General features: G+C 41.7%; 1 protein-coding gene across 1 annotated transcript in view; it reads left to right on the top strand.

The window, feature by feature from the left end:
- The window catches only part of arfgef3 (ARFGEF family member 3), a 50,680-nt gene that overhangs the window by 3,601 nt on the left and 31,408 nt on the right, over positions 1-15,671 (top strand). Inside the window, exons 3-15 of the mRNA XM_079362676.1 lie at positions 3,128-3,209; positions 3,862-4,002; positions 4,272-4,340; positions 8,927-9,043; positions 9,158-9,203; positions 9,919-10,003; positions 11,026-11,130; positions 11,512-11,636; positions 12,230-12,477; positions 13,082-13,194; positions 13,424-13,556; positions 13,696-14,270; positions 14,456-14,808. Coding sequence (XP_079218802.1) covers positions 3,128-3,209; positions 3,862-4,002; positions 4,272-4,340; positions 8,927-9,043; positions 9,158-9,203; positions 9,919-10,003; positions 11,026-11,130; positions 11,512-11,636; positions 12,230-12,477; positions 13,082-13,194; positions 13,424-13,556; positions 13,696-14,270; positions 14,456-14,808 — 2,192 coding nt within the window. The remainder of the gene's footprint in view (positions 1-3,127; positions 3,210-3,861; positions 4,003-4,271; positions 4,341-8,926; positions 9,044-9,157; positions 9,204-9,918; positions 10,004-11,025; positions 11,131-11,511; positions 11,637-12,229; positions 12,478-13,081; positions 13,195-13,423; positions 13,557-13,695; positions 14,271-14,455; positions 14,809-15,671) is intronic.

Below are 15,671 nucleotides of genomic sequence, written 5' to 3'. Positions count from 1 at the left end.
TTTGGTTGGGTTTAGTCAAAATCCATGGTTTGGCTTTCAAAAAAAAAAAAAAAAAAAAAATCAAGTTATCTTTTACTTCTGAGTTACTCTGTTAAATCTGTTAAATCTGTTTTTGTACTCCTGACTGAAAGAAAACTGAGGCAGCAAGTCCCAGCCAATCAGACCACAGAGGGGCGTGGTATATTCTTTTGGGGCGGAAATGATCGCGTCAGTTCATTGCAAATCCACTCCCACATTATCAATTAATCACAGCGGAAATACTGAGTTTTATGAAGTCACAGGCCAAAGAAGCTGTTGCTCGGTTACATGCTCGACCTGCTCAATGAGGTCTGAACCCACACAGGACTGCTGCTCTCTCCCTGCACTGTATGGTCTCAAAGTGACCAAAAACCTGAATTTCAAAGTCTTGGTATACAAAAACACAACATAACTCACTGACCGACCGACCTGCTGTTTTCATCACGTCATGAAATCATTGTGGAGGCGTCAATCGAATTGTAACGAGAAAATCCAACTGGACATGAACAAATTGTTCAGAGCTGTCCACGGTGACTGCAGCTTAAAACATGAAGGCCTGCCTCATAATTCAGTAAAGTTCATACTAAAACACCTGTCTGTCTGATTGTTTATTTAAAAGCAGAAACACAGAAGAGAATCTCTGATCCCTGAATCTACGTGAGTTGGAGTGCAGCCGGCCATGAATTATTCACTCAATAACCTCTATTGTTTTATTAGAGATTGTTCGATTAATTATTGATGATAATGTCTCTGTAATGTAGTGCCACTGTTCTCAGTCAGTGAGTCAGGGGCTTTGAGGCCATTATAGTGGCGTTTGTGTTTTACAGTTCACTTTCCTGATTCCTCCTTTTTCTGTCCTTAAAAGCCCAGACACTCTTCTTGATTGCTGATATTTGTGTGGCCTTTCATTCGTAGCTCTCGTGAGTGGCATGCTCATGAATTTGTGTCACAACTCATTGAAACGCCTCGGTTTGGAGCCGTGCTCGGGTTCCTTACTGCCCCATTTCAACCAGTGGATTTCTGACAACTCAGAGATGAAAGCCTGGTCGTCTGCTAGCAGCAGCAGAGCTCGCTGATTCTACCTTCTACAAGTAATGAGAGAGAGACAGAGATTATACAGCAGACAACACAAGCCAAAGAAAGACTGAAGAAGTGGAAAGAAAGAAAATAGCTCCGTGATTCAAACAGTTGCTGGGTTACGTAAAGTGCTTCTGTAGTGTTTGAAAAAGAAGGGAAGTGGATTCTGAAACTTCTATTTATAACTGCGAGGTGTTATTTTGGTGATCATGAAACCATTTATGGAAGGTTCTGAGTCGACGGGACTGTGAGTTTGTACAGCATTTCGAGAAAATCAAAGACTGTGTAGAATAAAAAAGCTGTTTTTTCTCATGGACTCATTTAGATGGTAATGGGTGAAGGTTGTGCACACATGACTTTCTGTTCTTGAGGAATTCAGTGTCTGACGTGGCCTGAGCTTGTTATCACGGGTTCCAGCTCCCTGCTTGGCTCTTTCCTCCTGAAGACATGGCCTGCATGAATGCATCTCCAGTCACTGCGCTCAGCAAAGACATTTCTCTGTATCTGTATCTGTGAGTCGAGGCACACTCGGCTGCATAAAATCCACCTCGAGAAGGTTTCTTTTCTTTCCCCCCCTTGCAATTTTGGATTAATGTGATTTACATCGATTGCTTTAACTTCTTTCTAATGTTAGCAAGAATAGTCGGAAGTGTTCCCTTCTGACCAAAATGTGCACTTTCCCTCTGATTTATATCAGCCCATTTTATTTAGAAAAGAATCTTCCAGAAACAGTGGAGCATGGTGTTGCTTTCAGCAGCAGATCAAGAAGAGATGAGACACAGACCTCGCTCTTTTCCATCCTCCCTGAGAGATAATAAGAAGGCCTTGACGCCAGAGCTCGGCGTGGCTCTGTTGTTGATGAACCGTGAGGACTGAAGATCAGTTTGTTTTTCTCTCTGTTAGGATTTAAAATCCTAAACTAGAAATATACTGTTCAGTGATTCCCACCTGGGCAGTGGAGTTGGGTGTGTGTGGGGGGGGGATTGATGTACTTTTCTTTTACCCTTGTCTCAGGGTGTATTTGAATATAATGCTTGATGATGCTCAGAGGAGAGAGGATGGGGAAGTGAGGAAATACAAGCACAGTCTTCACAGATGACTTTTTACATACATATACTCCCCCTGTTTGGGATATGACTGCAGCAGCTCGCTCCTTACTGAAAAATATCAAAATGAAGAGAGTTTGATAAAAACGGAGACCGTTATTCAGTGAATTTTTTCAGAAACGATGACACTTACACTTCACTTTAGAGCTGACACAAACAGCTGTTTAAACTGAATCCAGTCTGCATGTAGGATGTTGCCTCTAACCCTGTGCGTATTTCCTTGTCCCCTCTCCCTTCCGCTTCATTTCCTGCATCTGTATCCCTGACACCAGTAAAGTACACGAGTGCAGCATTGGGGCAATTGAACAGGCATGAAGTGCACCCTCAGTCTTTTTTTCCGGTCTTCTCTATGGGTGACAAGCAAAAACGATCCTGACCTTCATCCACTTGGTAGCAAAACTAAGTGAATGTTTAGCACTCAACAAGCCCCACCATGTCACTGACTTAGAGCCGAACAGACTGTCAGAAGCATTTTGCCCTGGCACTGAATTATGCATATCTTTAGGGTTGAATATTGATTGGATAGTATTTAACCTTCATACAGTTATGGATAGCAACATGAGCTATAAACACTGCACCTGTTTACGTACCGGACTGTAAGCATGTCGGAACCAGCGGAGGAGTTGGCTTTTTGGGGAATAACTCTGCTTTTTGGGGCCAACGGAGGGACTGACGTACCCACAGGATCCTGCTTCTGTAAACACTACTGCATGAAGCCTCGCTGCAAACATCACTGTTGACAGAGTTGTTTTCATAATAATGATAATGATACAGATTTATTTAGTGGTTTTTTTGTGAATACTCAAAGAAGAAGAACAACGGCAACGACAACAACACAAAGAAGAGTGTCAGAGAAGGAGGACGGTGGACAGTGTTCGTGATTGGTCGTCAGTAACTGTGTCGTGTTTTTTTTGTTCTTTTCGCAGAGAGCGCTGCCTGCTGCCTCTACAGATGGCTCTGGAGTCTAAAAACACCAAACTGGGACAGGCGGCTCTCACTGGCATGCAGGTATGCATTGATGACTTTTCTCTTCCAACAAGCTAATTAAATCCTTTTTCCTCCTCTTCTTCTTCACTTATCCTATTTTCACACAAACTCATGTTTTATTAATTGCAGCCCCATTCTTATGTTATTAAGGAAAACAACAACAAAAACAATCCAAACTTTTGGAATTTTTCAACTGAATATAAAGAAAGTCTTACAAAATAAATAAATAAATAAGGTGTTGCATGTGAAAGTAGTGAGTCCTTTGACATGCTTAACTGTCCACTTGCATCTTTTACTTCAGGATAAGCATGTCATTGTCACACAAACACAGCTTTAAACCCCAAAAACACATTACACATTCATGCTTGTTTTCAACACAGACAATTGTGAAATAAAAGAGCAAAAATGATTTTGATTTTTCTGCACCATGTTCACTATTTTTTTGTAACTTTAGGTTCATTAGGTTTGGTACTTTTGTTTACTCATTTATTCCATTTAGCCTTTCACTGTTGTGTAAATCCTCTTTTCCTTTAATGGTGCTGCAAATTCCTCCCTGAGGGTATTATCTGTTTGTGACTCATGTTAATGGACCAAATGATCCAGTGAGAACGTTACTCGAATGCATGATGTTCGTCTGGTGGTTGAAGCTCTATTCCCTTTGCTGTTCACTCAGAAGCTCCTGTGTGAGGACAGGTTTGTGGGTGGAGTCGGCATGGAGGTGGAGGTCCTGGAGAAGCAGCTGCTCAGTCAGATGTTGGAGGCCATTCGAGTAACCCCATCCCTCCATGAAGACCTGCAGGTGGAGGTCATGAAGGTAATGCCTTTTTGCCCCCAAAGATTGATTCATATTCCTTAATATCTGGACTGAACATCCGCAAAATGTGTGAAGTGACACAACAGATAGATAGATAGATAGATAGATAGATAGATAGATGGATAGATGGATGGATAGATCCCGAGGGAAATTCGAGGGAAACACGACGATTGTCGTGTTGAAGTCACATCCACTGAGTTGCATTTTACACAGATGTGTTTCATGAGTGATTTTCTTTGAGTAACTGTGTTTGTGTCTTCTGTGTGCAGGTCCTGTTGTGCATCACCTACTCACCAAACTTTGACATTAATGGAGACTCCATCCTGAGGATTGCTGAGGTAGGATGGGCCTGAGTCTGTTTGATACTAATGTGCTTCCTGGTCATTTCTTCTAGATGTTGCATGTAACATAAAACAAGGAGAGGAATGTTTGGGTCAGCAATTGGCATAAATAAGTATTTTTATTCCCTGTTAATCTGCTCCGCTGGAAACGTAACTGCCAGCTGCAGTTTGATGAATGAATCCAAGTTGTGGCTAAGGGTTGTGCCACTTTGCTCTCATATTGTTTACACCAGTGACTCTTAAAGTGGGCTCTGTGAACCATAGCTTGGGGATCCGTGCAATAATTTACAAAACAATTGTAAAGTGTGCTGTATCATTGAAAAAGCATATCTACAAACCGGGACCTCTTGTACTAATAAAATCAGCTGTTTTGTCCAATACTCTCGCCCACTTTAGTTTTGTGCCAATTGCTCAACTCTGATATGATCATGACATGTCTGTCACTTCATAGTGTGCAACACCTGGAAAAAAAAAAACGAAAAAACCTCAAAGACTAAAACACCTCAGAGCCAACATCTTCTCAAATTTTATAAAATGAATTAGGCTACTTGGAAAGTATAAATGTAGCCTAATTCTATCATTGCAAAGGGCTCCAGAGTACATTAATGCACCATATTAATATATTCTTATATCAACCTTAGAAAAATGTCTCACCAGAAAGGGGTGATGATTCTGATACAACAAATTCTACCTAACGTAAAAAAAAAGCTTCTGCATTGTTTTTATTGGCGCCACGAGCAGAAATGCCGTAAAACTCGGATGAATATTGGAGACTCTTTTGGAGAGATGTTAGAATTCGGAAAGGTTTCAAGACCGATACAGAGCTGGTTAAACACTGACGCTTGAGTGTCTGTGTCCTGAGGGAGAAGAGGGAGACAGCTGTATTTGGACTGCAGTACCCATTTTATACACTAGGAGTCACAGTTACATATTGCTCCTTTAAATCACTAAACTGACTCTGAGTCATTTACAAACAATCGTATTATTATCTGTAGAGACTTGATATCAATATGCTGCAGGGGTTAGGGTTACTAGTTTTATCTTTTCACTATACTATAGTCGCCATTCCAGCTACTCTTTGTGCAAAAACATCCCTCTACCACTGTTAAAGTAAACTAAAAGGAGTACCGTAAATTCCGTACTATTGAGCGCACCTGGATATAAGCCGCACCGGCTAAAAATAAGTAAATAAATGTATTTGTACATATATAAGCCGCACTTGATTATAAGCCGCAGGTGTCCACGCTATAACAAGAGCTATTTACACAGACGTAGGCTACCGGTAACATCCGCAAATACTGTAGCGTCCGTACGGACGTTAAAGGACGACGAGAGCGTTCAAATAATAACTTTTAATAACCCGATCACTGTCGGCCGTGACCACGCCGTTTACAGCAGAGAGCAACACATAACTTGCCGTAACAATCCAACTCTCTCCCCCAGCGTTCTCTCATACAGCCACTCAACACGTTCTCGCTGGTGCATTCACTGACTCTCCACATAATCGGAATTATGAACACATTATCAACTACTGATTTTACAACATGAACCGTTACAATACGAAGCCTAGCCGACGGTGTCTGTAACACGGCTGATGAAAAAGATGACCGTAATATATTTCACAAGAAAAAGTCCATCCATTCACTGCCTCAGAATGACTTCATTACTCACTTCCTCAGTCTCTGTTGTCGCTGTCAGTGTCATCTTAACGTGCAGCAGCTCTGTTAGCTTCTTTGACAGCCAGGTCGATCGCCTTTAACTTGAAAGCTGCATCATATGTATTTCTCCGTGTGTTTTCCATCATGAGGGTGCGTGCATGAAGCGCAAAATGACTGATATTAAGATCCGACGTGACGAAGTCAAATGTTTTTGCGGCAGAAGCTCAATGTCCCCCATAAAAATTCCATGCATTAGCCGCACCGGAGTAGAAGCCGCAGTGCTCGAAGTGTGAGAAAAAAGTAGCGGCTTATAGTCCGGAATTTACGGTAGTTCATAAAACATGAAGTAAGTTGAATTAACATGAGAAACACAAAAAGACAGACTGGATGAATTCAAATGGCTACAGCCCCCTTTGGACTTAAAACTTCAACCTGCCACAGCTCTGATGTTGGATGAGTTAGGTTGTTCAGTTGACCCTGTCGCTCGGGAGGCACCAACACTTGCGTCTCCAAACGTAAACTTTGACAGTCATTTAGCAGGGTTCTGTCTGGGTAGATTCCCTCAGCCTCAGCAGCAGCAGCAGCTCCTGCACCCAGGTGAGGTCTGACGTCCATTAACAGCTCATAAAAAGCTGGTCAACATGTCGTGTTAATGGGTTCTGTGCTGCCAGGGCTGCCGGCCATCTGGTGTGTTTGGGTGGTTCTTGTGTCGGGTCATAACTCATGGTGGCTTTAGAGGCTGTCAACAACACCCCATTAAGTGTAACATCCCATACGGCGAAGCCCAGTACAGCTTCTTAATGCAGGGTTGGCAGCATGGAGGGGAATTGTTCAGTTTCAACCACAAGGAGCTGGAAGATTTACATGTTAATCTTTATAACACCATCGCTTCTGTTCCATTAAAAGGGATTAGAACCAGGAAGATATTTATGCCTGAAACTGAGTCAGCAGCATTAAGCACAATAAGATCTTTTGTTGGGGCCGATGTGAAATGATTCCAGTGAAGATTCTAGTGGTCATCTTATTTGCCCTTTATCGGGCAAGTGACTATTTTTGGTCATTTCCGTACACATTACATACAGTATGGCCACCCTCCTGTACCTCAGGAAGGCAGAGAAGCATGTGATCCTCACTCAGCCAATCAGAAGAGATCACCCTACGTCACTGATCTTGTTATTGTGGCATTTGAACCAAATATGGTCACTTTGTCAATGTTTATTTTTCTAAATGAAATTAACATTTTTTGAAAAATGTTTAAACAGAAATAAAGTTCTGTTATGTCTCTCAATAACACTCTGAGGTTGAATTTTTGAATTTATAAGTATTTCAACGAGTGCCCTATAAAGGGTTAAGTGCAGGATTGATAATTTGATTTGTGGCTCCTCCAGTCATCTTTTCTCCCAAAGGCTATAGCATTGTAGTGTTTAAGAATAACATAAGATCTCAATATAATTACTGAACCTTCTTATATTAATATGAGCATGTTACATATATCCTGACTGTGATGTGAGCTAAATGGCCGCAATTGGGTAAGCCTAAATGCAAACTTCTACGTGACATTGTTGCCACCTTTAGGCAGAGGAATTATCAGCTGTCATTCTCTCTTTTTCTGCCCAGGGGCGACACTGCAATTGAATTCATTTTTTGGCAGTGAAAAACCATGAATAAGTTCTCAAATATCTTTTTAACAAACTCTTCTATATGTCTCATTTCACTCAGAATATCTATCAATACTTCCTCTTTACTTTCACTCAAGTGAACCTTTACTCAATCTTATATTTCTCGACTATGAAATGTCCAGTATTATTTCTTATCACAAGCAAACTTTCATGAAAATGCAACAATAAAATTAATACAAATAATCTGACATAGATTGACTGTAAATTGGGCAACTCTAAAATGAGCTGAGGCTTGAAGCAGCCTTTTACAGTGTTGCCAGTGTCACGCACAGACTTGATTCCAGCTGGAGGGCGTAATGAGGCAGGGTGTATTGATCTTTTATTGATCCAGCACAGGTGGTGGAAACCAGCACTGAGGCTGCTGAGACTTTAACTCTGGATAGAATGAACACAGATGGTCTTTGTTAAAAGAGGTACAGGGCCTTTAACCTCACAGCCTCTTTATTCTCAGTGCAAAAGTAAATTTTAGGAATAATTAAATGAATCCTGGCATTCTGTAACCTTCTGTCCAACACCTAACATGTTAACCTTTGTGAGGATGTTTAATTTGGACAATCGGTCAGCAGTGTTTCAAATATTTAATCAATGTCAAAGTCATAACTAAAAAACTCGAAACTAGAAAACCCAGCCATATTTAATATATAAAATTATATAGAAGTCATGTTCCCTTTTTAATAAAAATTTGTTTGTGTGTAGAATGGGGAACACATACAAAACACACAATCGTCCTTTACAGAGAGCCATGTATGCTGTTATTTGTTTACTTTGTCAATGCTGGTTTTTGTTAGTTTGAAATTGTTCAAAATAATGAAAATAGAAAGACATGAAATAAAATGAATAAAATAATCAAGTCACAAACCGTTTTGAGTTCCAGTAAGTCATATATGTTTAACCAATCATTGGACCTGTGATGTCATAGTATGTTTGGTGTGAATGATTTCTCAAAGTAAAAACGTAATTTAAAATATTGCATCATATCATTTTGCTTTGATAATAACAGTTTGTTCGTGTGTTAGTGATTTAATACCACCGTACCTCCTTCTTTCTGTCTTTGGTCGCCGTAAACATGGGTTACCGTGGTAACTTCTGACGTCGTGGAAACCTCCAATAAGTCTCCCTGACAGTTAAGTGTCTGTGTGAGATGCTCTGTGCGGATCGTGCGTCATCGCTTTTCTTTTTCTGTGACTCAGACACAAGAGCGATAGCACAGTGACAGATGTGTGCGCGTGTGTGTGTGTTTCTTTAGGTGTGTATCGAGACCTATGTGTCCAGCTGTCACCAGCGCAGCATCAACACGGCAGTCAGAGCCACACTGAGCCAAATACTGGGAGACCTGACGCTACAGCTGCGACACAGACAAGAGGTTATCTTTTTAGTAATGCACACAAACATACACACACACATTGTACACAGAGGTATGTGTAGTAAATACTAGTTGACACAGTTAACATGCTTCCTGCTGTGTCGTCCTCCACAGGGTGCTGATGGAGACGAGGTGATTGCACCACCCCTGCACAGAAGAGGTAAATCAATACGAGTACTATCACCTCCGATGCTGTCCTCGATCTGCTTCAGGGCTGCAATTACCTCCATTACATAAACATTCTTTCCAGGTCACGATTACACTACAGCGCACTATGCAAAGATATGCCGTCATACCATCCTTGTACTTTATATTGATATCCCAAAGATGTGTTACTGGTGTCCCTGTCTGTGGAGAGGACATGTGGAGAAACAGTGGGTGTTACTTCACTAACTAACAGCAGCACCTAAGTCATTAAACTCCTCTTATACAAAGCTGAGCATCGTAGAATCAAGTGGACTTAATGGATCAGTTGATGTATCACTTTGCACGAGTATAATGATATACTATGATATTTCCAAGGGAATGGTTCGATTGTCTTTTTGTTTGCAGCTAGTATTAAAATCCTCAATTTTTCGTATTTGATATTCATACTTAATCAAACCTTGTAAGTGAGTTGGAAAGCAAGAACACTCAGGTTTTAGCAGGTCCACCCTCTTAGGATGATTTTTGGGCTTTGTATTGTCTTGTCTTATCTACAGCCGAGACCAGCTAAGTGCATCTCCCAGTGATAACACACCCTGACAATGAGTGGTTCCCCTCACAAGCATTTCCCCACACAGAACAATATGTTCTCTCCTTTGTCAGCTCTACTCTACTTCAATTTAATAAAAAAAACAAAAACGTTGTTTGTGTACACGTGTATGTGTTTGCAGATATTTCTCCAACCAGCCAGGCCCTGTGTGAAGACGTGGTAACCGTTCTGTCAGTTTTCTGTGAAAAGTTGGAGTCTGTCGACAGGTGAGACTGCTGTTTCTTTTCACATGATGTTATATTGTTCCACTTCATCTTTTTAAAAGCTAAACAAAGTTAAAATAAGTTCAAATTATATCGGTAAAATATAAACTATCATTTATATATTTTACACAATTAAAATGACCTACAAACGTTGACTGTCATTCAAAATAAAATACAGCAAAACAGCACATGTTGTAAGTTGAAAACATAAACGTTTAAAAATTCCGGACTTTCCACGATTAACCATTCACTACAAAATCTTTCTGACATCAAAGCATTTTTAGATCGTTACTAAATACAAATTGTATGCCAAAATCCACAAACCTACCACAAACCTTTTTGTTACTGGTCACAGCTGACAGGGTGAATGTAAAGCCAACAGAGCTGAACTATTGTGGCCTAAACAACCTGCGCGCTGAAGGTGAGCTTTCTACTGCAGAGGACGTTTGGTGTCTGCACATCTATCATTGGTCAACAACTAATTCAAATGACAGTTTAACAGTTTGGTAGTTAAAAACACAAGATTTGTGGTCCTAAGGGTTGTTCTGTTGTTCAGCCAGTCCAGAAGAAAAAATATTTTTGGGTCGACAGTTTTAGCCCCATGAAGGCTGAAATTTGCCATGGACACAGTGTGTCCGTTACTTGTGTTCATGCCAAATCATTAGGTGGTGTGGCAAATGGAGTGGGTCCTTAGAAAAAGGTGCAAATGGTTTAGAGAATCACACACAATCTTGTGGACACTTCAGCGATAAACTAAATGTCAGCTCATTAAACAGTTTATGCCAAAGTCAAAAAGGGAGTTTGACAGTGAGAAAGCCTGTAACAAAACTTTAGCAAATTCACTTTACATGTCCAAACTTTGTGAAAAGGATGAACATGTACACAAAGTTACAACTGTTGTGTAATGCACTTATTAATATGTTACTTTCACCTTCTCAGGATTTCTGAACCATGTGTAAATAGCATGATTTTATATACAGGTATAGACTAACTCTACAGATATTGTCTTTTTTTTTATTTTGCAGTGGAAACCAGCTCCTACAGCTCCTCTACTTGGAGTGCATCCTCTCCATGCTCAGCAGCTGTCCTCCCACAATGCACCTGTCCAGAGGCTTTACGGACCTTGTATGGTAAAAGATATCACATTGCTTTAATCCTTCACATGCTGCCAAAAATATATAAAGCAACAGCTGTTGTTCCTGACTAAAACGTGAAAACATTTGAATCGCTGTGAGATTGCCAATAAAGATTTATTCCAAAGCTTTTTTTTTTTTTTTTGCTTCTGAGAAATAAAATACTGTATATTAATTAATGGTCTTTTTCCTTGCAGTTCTCCTTTTTTATCTTTAAATAATTTATTCATATAATATGATATATTTAATTATATAATAAATAATTCATTCATATAACAATATAATATATTATATAATAAATAATTCATAATAATTCTCACTTCATTGTCATTAACTGTTTTCTAATAAGAGTTAAAAGAACAATATTCCTCCTCCCAGGAAGCAGCTGTGTCCATCCCTTGTTGCTATCATGGGAAATCCGGTCAATGACAAAACCATTGCTTCCAACCACGGCTACATGGGGACCCCAGACAGAGAACGTCGCTCAGATAGACTCAGTCTAGGTAACTGTATTTACCAGAGACAACTGTATGGAGTGCTTTTTTTTTTTCTTCAGATAATTCAAGAGCTACTTTGAGTCATTTGTAAGGAATATGAGGATTCTGTTTGTTCCAGACAAATATCACTTTTGACAGTTTATGCATTGATGGCAAAAAAAAATAAAAAATCAGCTGTCAAATATTATAAACCTCTTCCACTCATCCTCCGTTCTAAATGTCAAAGCTTGTGCTGATTGGCCAGCCTGTTATCCAAGATGACGGCTACATTTCAACGAGGTAATGGGCCTAATTTTAAAATGTAAAAAAGATCCTTGTACAGTAAGTGGGGATTAAATAATTCATTGGGTTTAGAGTATGCGTCTATTTTTCTTTTCCTCAACTGATCTGCATTTTTAAAACCAACACCACGTTGAATTTAATAATATTGTCGTCTTCTAAATAGTAGAGAGAACTTCTTATATCAGAGAAGAGATTATGATAGGGACAGTTGATTTATGTGGAAGTTATTTGTAACTTTCCTCTGGTTCAAAGTGACTTTAAACTTTCTTTTTACTCATTTTCAGTGCTGCAGCTTCAATGTTGTTTTCTTTTGCCAGGGATCAGCCATGAGGTGGACTCCTCCAGTGGAGGGGTGTCTGATCAAGGCAGAGGCTCTGGCTGTTCTTCTAGCGCCCCTGCCAGGATTGCACCCGTAGTGCGGACTGTGTGTTACATCGCCGCGGAGCTTGTTCGTCTTGTGAGCTGCGTGGAGTCGATGAAACCAGTGCTGCAGTCGCTCTACCACAGGATCCTGCTGTACCCGCCTCCTCAGCACCGCACCGAGGCCATCCGCATCATGAAGGAGGTAGAAGCAAAAGAAATCGCTGCCCACCATCAGGGGCTTGTCTCGACTGGGGTGGGCTGAATCGGGCACTAACTCATGACGGGGTGGCATGAAGGTTGTTTGAACTAGCTGGTTACATATACACCTCAAAGGCTTAATTAGAAGCTCGGATGAAGATGTATTTTTAAAGTCACCAGTAATAGTACTACCTTAAGGACATGTGCAACGTTGAAACATAAAACTTCTGGCAGCTGGTTTTAGGATTGCCAAATCAGAGGAAAGACTCTGACTATTCCATTTCACTAAAACCCTGTGGGATAGAAATGCAAAGATTTAATCGCCATGGAAACAGACTTATAGCATATATGCAAACATGATGTAATGGTCTTGATGACCATGGTTTAATGATGATAAACTGTTTGAATGACTTTCCTAAAACAAGTGGCTTAATTCCCTTTGAGATGTTCTTCATCAACTCTTCATGGACTCTGCATGAGTTAGTTCAAGCCGTCCATTAAAACTAAAAATTTTTCAGCAAACAATATTTTGTGTGCACGCCTTTACGTCGAAATGATCGAAATAACACATGGTGGAACGAATGAATCTCTTTCTGTGTGTTTATCAGATTCTGGGCAGCCCTCAGCGCCTGTATGACCTGGCCGGTCCATGTGTGGCTGAGCCTGAAACCAGGAAGCGCTCCTTCTCAAAGAGGAAGTCCCATCTTGACCTTCTCAAACTGTTCGTTCATCTTCTCTCTTTGGCCTTCATGCACGTTTTCAGAAAGTTGAAAAAAATAAAAATACATGAGCAGGATTTACTGACTGTCAAACACATACCTTCATAAAGTTAGCGAAGTTTAAAACTGTCAAAGTAAGACATTGTTTTTGCCTTCTTGAATTTGTCCTGCTCTTTGTGTCCATCTCTGAGCATATGGTGTATGATTGGGTGTTTCTGTTTACGTCTTAAGAGTGATGGACGGGATGACTGAGGCCTGTGTGAAGGGCGGCATAGAGGCATGTTACTCCTCCGTCTCCTGTGCCTGTGCTCTCCTCGGGGCGCTGGATGAACTGTCCCAAGGACGCGGCATCCAACCCGAGCAGGTACTCTACTATTAAAGTACAGCATTGTGAGGGTTACCTCAGTGCTTCAGTTTTGCACTCAAAGACTAGATAAAGTTTGAATTGACAGCTTATTTTAAGTCAGTGTTTGTGATTTCGAGTCCAACGTTGTGTGTTTCAGGCTCGGCTTCTCCTCAAACGACTGGAGGATCTGAAAGATGGAACAGAGTCAACGCGGGAGTCCATGGAGATCAATGAGGCAGACTTCAGGTGGCAGAGACACGTCCTGGCCTCGGAGCAGGCTCCCTGGGACCCCAGCTCGTCATCCTCCAACATGACAACCAGCAAGGCCACTGACCGAAGCCCCGACATCAGCATCAGCATCACCACAGAATCAGGCCAAACCACCCTGGATCCGGAGGTGGGGGAGCTTGGCCCGGGTCACACCACTCCCGAGGAGTGCGGAGAGGACGCAAACCTCCCCTCGCCCTCGTCCTGCATCGGCCACGTGGGGACCAAACCTGAGCCGGGTCAGGGGATCCAAATGGAGGAGGTAGTGGGTGCAGTGGAAATTGAGGGGAGAGGAGAGAAACATAGATCTGGTGGAGGAGGAGAGAGGGGAGGTGTGGTTCCTCCAGATGTGGTGCAGCGCAGTCACGCTCTCGTCTACCCCGACATCACCAACTTTCTGTCTGTGGAGTCCAGGTCCAGGTCTCACCATGGGGGAGGGTCTCGATACAGTGAGAGCAACTTCAGGTACTTGTGTGTGTGTGTGTGTTTGTCCAGTTTCTGATAGAAACCTTTAAAGTTTTCGATTAACTACAGTGCATTTTTTTAATTTAGAAAACCAGTTTCATTTCTTGCATTATGTTTTTGGCATTGTCTTAAAACGTTTGTAAATGCTTATATAATAAAAGCTTGTTTTCATGTCGTTCCATCAGTATGGAGGAGCAGGACTTGTCTCGGACAGAGTTCGACTCGTGTGACCAGTACTCCATGGCTGCTGAGAAAGACTCGGGCCGCTCCGACGTGTCCGACATCGGCTCCGATAATGTTTCGCTGGCTGACGAGGAGCAGCAGACGCCCCGCGACTGCCTGGGTCACCGCTCGCTGCGCACCGCCGCCCTGTCACTCAAACTGCTGCGCAACCAGGAGGCCGACCAGCAGAGTGCACGGCTCTTCTTCCAGTCACTGGCGGCGCTGCTGCCCCGGCTGCTGGGACTAGCCACCGCCACTGAGGTGGACCTGTCGCTGCAGAACTTCTCCTCCACCTTCTGCTCAGGCCTACAGGCTGGTAAGAGACTGTGGAAGGAATGAAGGTTGAAAATGTGTTGCTGTTTCTTTGTGTTGTCATGTGAGTAGCCTGGAGCGACACACACTGTGATTTTGAGAGTGTGTGTGTGTGTATGTGTCTAAATGAAGAGCTTTGTGCAGCAGTCTTTTTCTTTCTTAATCAGCTCTGCAAAGTCTCTGATATTATTTGATTTTCACAATGAGACGTCCACTGTCCGAGCAAGAGCGGTGAAAAATAAGAAACAACCAGTACACAGTGATATTTCCTCTGTACTATTGAAGTAATCAGATTATAATGTGTTGACATTCAGAGGTCCATTGCAGGCTTCGTAAACAAGACGGTAAAATGGAATAAAAACTCAGTTTTGGGGTGACGATGATGTAGTGGTTAGTACGGAGGCTGTGGTTCTCCGAGTGGACGGCCCGGGTTCATCCAACATAACAATCCAAGCTGTTTCAGACTCTATTTACTTTCCTATCTCTACAATAAAGGCACAGAAAGTCTAAAACATAAACCAATCTGCAGAGGATCACGAGGTGAAAGTACAAAACTTTCTCCGTTTTCAAATTTTCTCAACTTGTGACATCACAAGTTGGATTTTGATAAATAAATGTCCTCCCCTCTCCTCTTTTCTCAAACCATCGAGTCCACCCAAGCCTAGAGCAAATTTGTACTCCGGTCTACCATTCTTATTCTCACAACAGATGAGTGATGTCAACCGGGAGAACTCAGGGGCGTGTCATTTCACTTAAAGAGACACACACACCAAAACGGAGCGTTCTGAGAGAGCTGGTTTGATTCATGTCGGACCAAAGCACAGCACAGATATTTCATTTAGACCACAGGGGACTGTTTGAAAAGGT

The sequence above is a fragment of the Symphodus melops genome, assembly GCF_947650265.1.
Source record: "Symphodus melops genome assembly, chromosome: 15".
In the NCBI taxonomy this organism is placed as follows: Eukaryota; Metazoa; Chordata; class Actinopteri; order Labriformes; family Labridae; genus Symphodus; species Symphodus melops.
The sequence above is the reverse complement of the archived record's forward strand: the minus strand, read 5'-3'. Positions and strand labels throughout refer to the sequence as shown.